Raw genomic sequence first — 8611 nt, 5'->3', positions numbered from 1 at the left:
TATTTCAGCGTAACATCGATGAATAATCTTGAAAGACTTAATCGAGCACCGAATCATCGATGCGTGCTCGATGTCGCGGCCATGTGTTATACGTCCTGCGTAGCCCCTCCTCCTTCCTTTTCGCTGAACGTGTCAGCCATGGCGCCGATTGTGAGTACTTCGGCGACAAAACTAAATTGCCCACACACGATACGGAGGATTTGTTTCTTCCACGGGAGAGCGTGACATGTCGCCGAGTGTCTCTATTGTCCCCCGAGAGAGTTTTGACACTTCTCGGCGACTTCGCTTGTCCCCAAATGTCGTTGCTCACGTTAGCTTAGCCACAGCCACACACACACACACACACAGAGAGAGCCCCCTCGCATGTTTGGTGGAGCAAAGATGATTCGTAACCAATCGATTCGTGTGTGTCTCGTTGATTCTTCAGTTGTGTGTTGGGAATGTAACTGGGAGTGTGTTGTGTCTCGCCAGAAGAAGCACGTGGTGGTCAAAAAGTCCGGTGGCAAGAGGAAGAAGCAGGTCTTAAAGTTCACGCTAGACTGCACGCACCCAGTGGAGGATGGTATCATGGACGCTGCCAACTTTGTGAGTTGGTGTTGATCAGAAATGTGCGACAGCTGTCAATCTTGGGCAGCGGTGGCTGTTGAGTGTCCTACATAGTCACATGACATAAGCCAAGATCAAATGGTTCGCTTCTCCCTTGGCTTTTTGCAACACTTCCCAAAGGAACTGCTTCAACTGCACAGTAAAAGTTAAGGTTAACACTTTCAAGATGGTGATCTACTTAAAGCAGGGGAAGGGAACTTCAATTGATCAGGTCGTGACAGAGCTTACTGATGAGCTGATCGTTTGAATCAGGTGTGTTGGAGGAGGGGGGCTAAAACGGGCAGGATATGGCTCTTGAGGAACTGGAGTTCCCTACCCCTGACTTGGACAATGACAAGCTTTAAATTAGCCGCCGACTGCAAATACGTAAAACATTTATATCGGATGTAATGTTGCCACTTTGTTTTTTGATTGTGAGTACAAGTACTTGCATTTGAGTACTTGATGATCTTGCCATTATGTCTTGCAGTTGTGATGAACATTTGTTTCCTTATTTTATGTTTGCAAATATTATTCAAAAACAGTCACGTTGAGCGTGGCATCATTTTACTCACCTTAACTTTACCACTTTTTAGAGTAATTGTACCTCATCGCTCATATCCGACCCTTAGTTAGGATGCCACGTGCGTGTTCCAACAGGAGCGGTTCCTGCAGGAGCGCATCAAAGTCAATGGCAAAGCGGGAAGCCTTGGCGGCGGTGTGGTGTCCATCGAGAGGAGCAAAAGTAAAATTGCTGTCAACTCTGAAGTTCCCTTTTCCAAGAGGTACGCTCGTGTTTCTCTACCAACCTCCCCCCCTCCCGCTCTGCCGGCATCATGTGACAGAGTTGAGTGTTTTGAAAGTGGCACAGGCACATGCATCTGATATACAAAACGCAATTCGTTTGCTGACTCGTGTATTCTGTTCTTGCAGAGTGTGTGCATATGTACATTGACAGATTGCAAACAATTTCCAAAAAGAAAATCACAGTTGAATGCGCTTTGCTCTTGTTTCCAATCTCGTCACACTGTTTTCAGTATGTTCTTCTGTGTGACCATGAACTGCCACGAGGGGGCGACACAGCAACGTTTGAAAATGTATTAATTTTTTTTTAAAGCCTCGTCACCAAACTGCAACTTAACCCAACCTCTGGAATGAATTATCCATCCACCCATTGTCCAAACCGCTTATTGCAAGTCAAAATGTATTTTTGTGTGTTTTTCCCCTAATAATTACAAATATTGCCCCCCCCCCCCCCCTCCCCAATCTCTGCCAGGTACCTCAAGTATCTGACCAAGAAGTACCTGAAGAAGAACAACCTGCGGGACTGGCTGCGTGTGGTGGCCAACACCAAGGAGAGCTACGAGCTGCGCTACTTCCAGATCAACCAGGACGACGAGGAGGAAGATGAAGACTAAAGCCGACACCGTGTTCAATAAAAGTCCCCAAAGACGGAAGTGTAATCCTGCCTTTTGTTTTCATTTAATTCCAGGAAGACGTGTGGAAGTTTCCAAATACACCTGCAAAGTATTAGACTGCTCAGTCGGGAAGTGGGGTACTGCGTTGTCAGGTGACCATATTTAGGGGTCAGAAAGTAAGCGATGGCTGTTGATGATGCAGTCCAGTTGGTCAACCACAACAATGGACATACTCTATTAAGGCACCAAAAACAGAGTTTTATCTTGTAAAGAGCAGTTGAGAATCATGTGTGTGTGTTGGGGTGGATGGGGAAAATCATATGCCCAAGCAGTAGCAAAAATTATAAAACATGCTTTAGGAAAGTCTGTACTTACAAAGTACATGAAAACAATTGTTTGCCATGTTTAAAATGATTTTCCCACTTCATTGTAATTATAACCCATGTGTATAGCTATCTATATATAATCAAATCAAACGAGTGTGTTTGGGTGCATGATGGGGCATCCCGTGTTGATGCTGCGGCAGCCATGGCAACCAGGCAGCCTGCCCCCCCTTACTCGGTCTGCGTCCGCTTTGGCTTCGGAAATCCTGCAATTAAAATAAAAAAAAATCCGAATTGAATCGCGCATGCATGCATGAGCGATCGTGTATGGATGAGCAGCCTTTGGTTGCAGACTAACTGCTGCTGGGGGGTGTGCGCCGGGGAGGGGTTTCTTTTCGAGTCTGCAGCAGAGAAGTTTGGCGCGCAATTCTGCGGAGGTCTGGCGGGAAAGCTTGCTCAATTGGCGCTCTTTTTTTCCCCATGACTTCGTGTGTGCAGTTGTTTCCAATCCATGTTTTATTCTTATGATTATTTTTGCACTAGTAGTAGAACTCCGCAGGCATCCCTAACTAGTTGTGTCTGAAATTATGGGATGCATCGTCATGGCAACAGACCAGACGTCACAATCTGGGCATGTGTGTTCCATCCCCCCTCCTCCCCGGCCCCCCTTCTTCTCTTTCTCCAATGTGTGTTTCTTTTCTTGTTTTTTTCCAGACTGGCAGCCCCGTCTCTCTTTTTTTGTTGTTGTTTTTGCTTCGAGAGACACATGAGCGGATCTCGGATCATCACATTTGAATGTTTGTTTTTCATCACAGAGCTGCGGATTTAGCGGCGGCTGACGCGAAGAGCAAGAGGAGGAGGACGACGAGGAAGAGGAGGAGGAGGGGGAGGAGAGCGGCGTGCCGAGGGTTAACTTTCACCATTGTTAGCCTAAAAGGGGGCTTTTTGGAGGAGGAGGAGGGGGCGATGAGATCAAGATGCCCGGGTCGCTGAGCAATGAAGACGAGGCGCAGGACGACATGGATTTTGACGACGAGATGCCAGGTGAGGAAGGAGGGAGGGAGAGGCGCGGGGGATTGAGGGGGGGGGGGGCGAGGGGGAGGCGGAGTGCCCTTCAGCTTATTTAGCGACGCTTTGAATGCTGGCCCAAAGAGAAAGGGCTTGTCCGAGAGGGAGGAGGAGGAGGAGGAGGGATAGGCTGCAAAAAACACGCACAGTCATGCTGTTATTTATGCGCGATCTGGCGTCTTTTGTAAGGGGACGTAGAAGAAAGAGCGGGCGGGGGAGGGGGGGGAGTTTATTACATGACGGCAAAACGAGAATTGAAAAAAAAACCCGCTTGCATGTTTTGGGATGCGGTCGGGTCACCACCACCTTCCAATGCAACATTAGCCCCCCCCCCCCCCCAACCCCCCCAAGTTTGGTCCAGCCCACTTGAAATGCTCCTCGTGTCCCCCTTGTTGATTATGCATGTGGACGTGTGTCGTCAACGGCGTGGGGAGCGCAGGAGGGGCGCGGGGGGGGGGGGGCTGCCTCAAAGTTGACTGCAAAGCAGATGCCTTCCTGAATTCAACTTTATCGATATCTTGCACGTTGGGCGTTATGAGCAAGGGTACTGGATGGAGCGACCATTTGGAAGGCGAGGCGATTCCGTTTTATTTCATCCACAAGGCAACTCAATGTGCTTCACACAACCAAAAGTGCGAATCTTTTACAAACAAACAGCTCAAATGCATTAAAAGGCAACAAAAGTAACGTTCTAGGAATTATGAAAAGGGCGTTGACATTGACGGAAATTAAATGCATTTACAAATAGCAGATTGAAAATAATGTAAAAGGAAAGGAAGGAGATAAAAAAAAGCTTTACTGGTGGAGAATTTGAACTTTAACCTCGACTACGCATCGTGAAAACAACCACCGCTGCATACAAAGTGCTGTATATTTTATACGTTGTCTTGTACTTCAATTTAATGTATTTAATAGTGTCACATTCTTATAATGTGCAGTGCATCTCACTTCTACGAATTTTATTTCCTATTCATGAAATTAATCCATTGTAAAGTCACACGCTCATCATAAAAACCCTTGCGTATACAAACTGGATTTTAGAATCACTTCTAAAATCGATAGAACATCCCCCCCCCCCCCAAAAAAAGCTACTACACTGCCAAACTGAAGCAAATAGTGCAAGCAGGGGTGTAGTGGGCGTGGTAGGCGGGGGTACGCCGTCCACCCACTTCTCCTGACACCACATTCAATTTTTATTGAAATGTTTGTTGATCATTGTTCTAATGCGAGTTACGCTCAATAACATTGGCCTGTGATTATTTTGGAGTAGTAAAACATTACATTTAACATTGGTGTTGTAGCCTATGATTGATGTTCTGTATGTATATAGAGAACATCCCAGAATCGCTTACACCCACTTAAAAAAAAATCCCCACTACAAGTGCAAGCAGCTAATGTTAGCCGCACAGGCTTAAACAATAAATGGCTCCGGGTGTAGAATAGCCGAACGAAAAATCACGGTGCAACCCAATTGGTGACACCAAATACCGAATCCGTTGCCGCGCGCTGAAATGAACTCTTGCGAAGTCACCCGGGACGTGTGCCTTTTTCCTCCATGAGGACATTTCACATCACAAACCACCAGGCCGTATTTATTTATTTTCTGGTTCCATATTGAGAGGTGAAATATTGCGACAGACACTCAACATCATGGCGCCCCACCAACATCACCAGCACCCCCCCCCGCCCCCACTCCCACCGCCCTCCGGATTGGAACCATGTCTATTTTGGGCCGCTCTCGGTGAAAGTTGACACTGTTTCAATCCAGCAGCCCGCGCTGCATTCACATTCCGTCTCCTCCCTCTCATTAACGCCTTATCAACGCCGCCATTTGATCCACTCCGGCTAGCCCCGGCAGATTGCTGCATCATCCGCAATAAACCATTCATGCTAATGTTAGCGCGCCCTGTTGCTGCAGTCTGATACTGCTCTCCGCCGTCTCCACTTTCTGCTTTCTCGCTGCTGCCCTTCGTCTCTTCTAATTGTAACCCGAAAGATTGCCCCCGTTGTCAGCAGACCTCAGAATCTCTCATTCAACATGATGCTTAAGTAAGCGTCCGTCTTTGCTGCGGCTCCATTTATGTCCATTTATGTCCGATATGTATAAGAGTGTGTGAGAGGGTTTCATTAGTGCTGTCGGTCGTGTTTGCGTTAGGGATGTTTATGACCACTTTTTTTTTTCAGAACAAATACTAATGCAAGTGCTGATACCTGTAATCCTTTTGTCATATTTTATTTCATCTCATTTTATTGAACACAATGCCAGACAATGTTTTCTTTCTGACATAGATTTTGATTTGCCAATGTGTCAAACGGTGCCAGCTACTGGCAAGGAGGACTCCTCATTCCATATCTTTTTTTTTAATCTATGGCTGGTATCGGCAAGACTACCCGATACCTCGTGATGGGGAAAATGAGGCTTCGTGAATTTCAAGCACTTGTGATATTTTGTATCTCTCAAGATGGTGCACTTGGTTTAAAGATAAAGGCTGTTGCAATTAGAAAACTGTCTTCAAACCAAGAGTGGATCTCGAGGAGTCAAAAACGAGTGCTGACAAATGAAGCTTCATGAAGTGCTTCATGAAGCTTCATTTGAAGTGCTTCATGAAGCTTCATTTGTCCATCACTATCGGTACTTTCAAATATGGCTAGTATCGGCTCGATACTGATACCAGCTATTGGCACTCTTCCATGCCTAGTTTCAGTAGCGTTTGCGAGATATTTTGAGTAAATGTAAAAGAGAAAAAAAAATACAGTCGCACATGTTAGGGCATTTCATTAATGTAACTGAGAGTGTGTTTAATAGTGTGTATGAGAGCATATCAGTGGAATGTGAGAGCGTTTCAATAGTGTGCGTAAGATGGTTTCAGTTCAGTTGAGTTTAAGATAGCTGCGCGAGAGCCTTCCTCGATCACTCTCAACCCTTGCCGACAAAAAGAAAATGCCGGTCCCGATTGGCCGATCGTTGAGATCCACATCTTTACGGTTTATTTTCTTGTGAAACTATTGGCCAAATTTCAAAGCGTACCGACTGTATTTATCATTTAGTCTAGATTTTCCACGCGGGGGGGCCAAGCGTCTTCACTGCGGCGGTGCTGGTGGTCCTCATTAATCTCCGCCGGGCCGTTCCTGCAGCCAGGAAGGTCAAAAGCGACTATGTCGTCTGTCGTGGCTTTGCGAGGCTCGTTATCCCGCCGGCGCCGCGCTCCCGTGACGGATGCAACCTGCCGCTGACCTTCACCCTTTCCCACCCCGCCCCGTGCCGTCACGGCGCACTCAGCCGGCAGAGAGAAGATGTCGTTCCCCGAGGGGACGTCACGGGCCATTTAGCGGCGTAGGGGGGGGGGTGCGCGTGTGAGGCGAGGCAGGTGTTGAAGGCGGCGAATTATCGCTGCCGCTGTCACACTCTGTATGTGAGAGGCTGTGATTTGTGTGAAGGGCTGTCAGCGATGTAATTCAGAATTGTCTCTCACGCACATCCGTTGAAATGCTGTCATACACACGGCTGAAAAACGGGCACACTTTCCATGTTTTTGATCACACACCAATGAAATGTTTCACACTTGTTGAAACGCTCTCTCACATACCCGACTGAAATATCTCAAACGTAACTGCTGAAACTCCGATTTCCGTTTATTATGTAATCTTATTTCAGGATGATGTGTGAGAGGAGTTCAGTGCCGCGTGTGAAAGCGTTTTCAGTAGCATGTGAGAGAGTTTGAGGGGTGTGCATGACAGTGTTTCAGTTGTGTGTGAGTGCATGAAAAAGTTGTTGTGTGTGTGTGTCTACGAATGTGAGAGAGTTTCAGTGCCGTTTCTGAGTACCGGTAGTTTTTTAAAGTGTTTGAGTAGTTTTTTGTGCGAGCTTTTCAGCCTGTGTGTGCGTGAGAGAGACATAGATGGCGTTTCAGTGGTGTATTTAGTTTTAAAGCCTTTAAATAGATTGTGAAAGTGTTTCATTGGTGGAAATGAGCAAAAAAAAAAAAAAAAAAACACTCGGGAATAATTTTGTTGGTTTAGATTTTTAATCTGATCCAAACATTTCAAAATTGCCATGCTGATTCCAAAATTTGAAATTTTTTCTTTTTTTTTTTGTAGCACGTCAAGTTTTTTTTCTCCACAGTTTATTGTGGAATCGCTGAAGTAAGACATGGCAGCTGATTACGACCGCACTCATTTCCAGCTACGTGGCAACTTGTTTGCGCGCTCACAATTGAGACCGTACAGTGAGACGTGTGTGCGGCTCCCACTCGGTCAGTGCTATCAATATCTGGGAAACGGAAAGCTAGCAGAGTAGAAATTACCGTAAGAGGAGTCGTGCTAGCTTTTCTCTTCGCCTTGGAACCACGGGCAAACTAAGTTTGATTTCATTTTATGCTCTTTATTGAGTTTTGGGAGCTAAATTGTATCTCTTCCATTTTAGTGTTTCATTGAAATACATTTCTTTCTTTTGTTTTTTTTTCTCAGTAAATAGAGATCGTATAGCTGAAAAACTCGATGCGATCATGTGATCAGTTTTGGATTCCGCACTTAAAAATGTTTAACACGGTAATCCTGAATGAAGTCCCGTTTGGCCCCTCGTGTATTTGTACCTTGGAGGAGACATCTTATTTATTTCTAAAGCACTTTGAAGACAGCAGCGCCGCTTTGACTTTTGTTACATATATGAATTAGTTGGATGTTAACTAACAGTGTCACCGTCTGATAAACGGCACATTGTGGTTTTGAACCTGTAGCCAAGGGTAGCTCGACCAGAAAAAACAACAACAACAACAACCATTAGCGGGTTCGCTGGAGAGAAGCTAGCAAGCTAGCATACCGCATGGCTCAAATGTAGACATCCAGATGGCAGTTGTGACTAACTGAGCCCCCCCCCCAGTGACTGAAAACAAGCGTCTCCATGTGGCCACTTGAAGAACCGGCGACTCCTGATGTGTCCGGAATGCGATGTGTGACGGTGTGAGTCGGTCTCCCTGCTGCTAGCGCCGCTAAATTGTTTGTTTTGCTCAGCCCGCTTGGACCTGAAGGCGGACGAATGTTGGCAGGTTGATCCCACAGTGCTGTATAATTCATGCCGTGCGTTAGTAGCCATGTCGTCGGTCCGGGACATCGGCGAAGTGGGCCGGCTCGTTTGTACGCAGACACTTTGACAAGTGGCAGCTGGGAATCGCTCAGCAGGCCTGGGGTCCAAGCAAGGGAGTCCCGCGCTCCCTGCCT

At 46.5% G+C, this 8611-nt stretch overlaps 2 protein-coding genes across 4 annotated transcripts in view; both read left to right on the top strand.

The window, feature by feature from the left end:
* Positions 1-45: 45 nt before the first annotated feature.
* rpl22 (ribosomal protein L22) lies at positions 46-2048 on the top strand. 2 transcript variants are annotated; one of them, XM_052077023.1, is made up of 4 exons: positions 46-150; positions 472-585; positions 1246-1370; positions 1862-2048. In XM_052077023.1, the coding sequence occupies exons 1-4, from the start codon at positions 82-84 to the stop codon at positions 2001-2003; spliced, it is 450 nt and encodes a 149-aa protein (XP_051932983.1). In that variant the 5' UTR covers positions 46-81; the 3' UTR covers positions 2004-2048. The 2 variants fall into 2 exon arrangements, with proteins under 2 accessions (XP_051932983.1, XP_051932984.1); XM_052077024.1 differs by having other exon boundaries at positions 111-150; positions 475-585.
* Positions 2049-2719: 671 nt separating this feature from the next.
* chd5 (chromodomain helicase DNA binding protein 5) overlaps positions 2720-8611 on the top strand; it is a 32431-nt gene continuing 26539 nt past the window's right edge. Inside the window, exon 1 of one of the 2 annotated variants that reach the window (XM_052076947.1) lies at positions 2720-3370. In XM_052076947.1, coding sequence (XP_051932907.1) covers positions 3304-3370 — 67 coding nt within the window. In that variant the 5' untranslated portion in view covers positions 2720-3303. The remainder of the gene's footprint in view (positions 3371-8611) is intronic. The other variant, XM_052076949.1, reaches the window with a different exon arrangement.

This window comes from Hippocampus zosterae, chromosome 9, assembly GCF_025434085.1.
Source record: "Hippocampus zosterae strain Florida chromosome 9, ASM2543408v3, whole genome shotgun sequence".
Lineage (NCBI taxonomy): Eukaryota > Metazoa > Chordata > Actinopteri > Syngnathiformes > Syngnathidae > Hippocampus > Hippocampus zosterae.
Note: the sequence above shows the minus strand (reverse complement) of the source record. Positions and strands in the feature narration are given on the sequence as shown.

Excerpts from the sequence above, each read along its gene's own strand:
- rpl22 (XM_052077023.1), top strand. The coding sequence starts at position 82 with ATGTGTTATACGTCCTGCGTAGCCCCTCCTCCTTCCTTTTCGCTGAAC. Across the intron at positions 151-471 it reads TGTCAGCCATGGCGCCGATT|AAGAAGCACGTGGTGGTCAA; the intron begins GTGAGTACTTCG and ends GTGTCTCGCCAG. Across the intron at positions 586-1,245 it reads TCATGGACGCTGCCAACTTT|GAGCGGTTCCTGCAGGAGCG; the intron begins GTGAGTTGGTGT and ends GTGTTCCAACAG.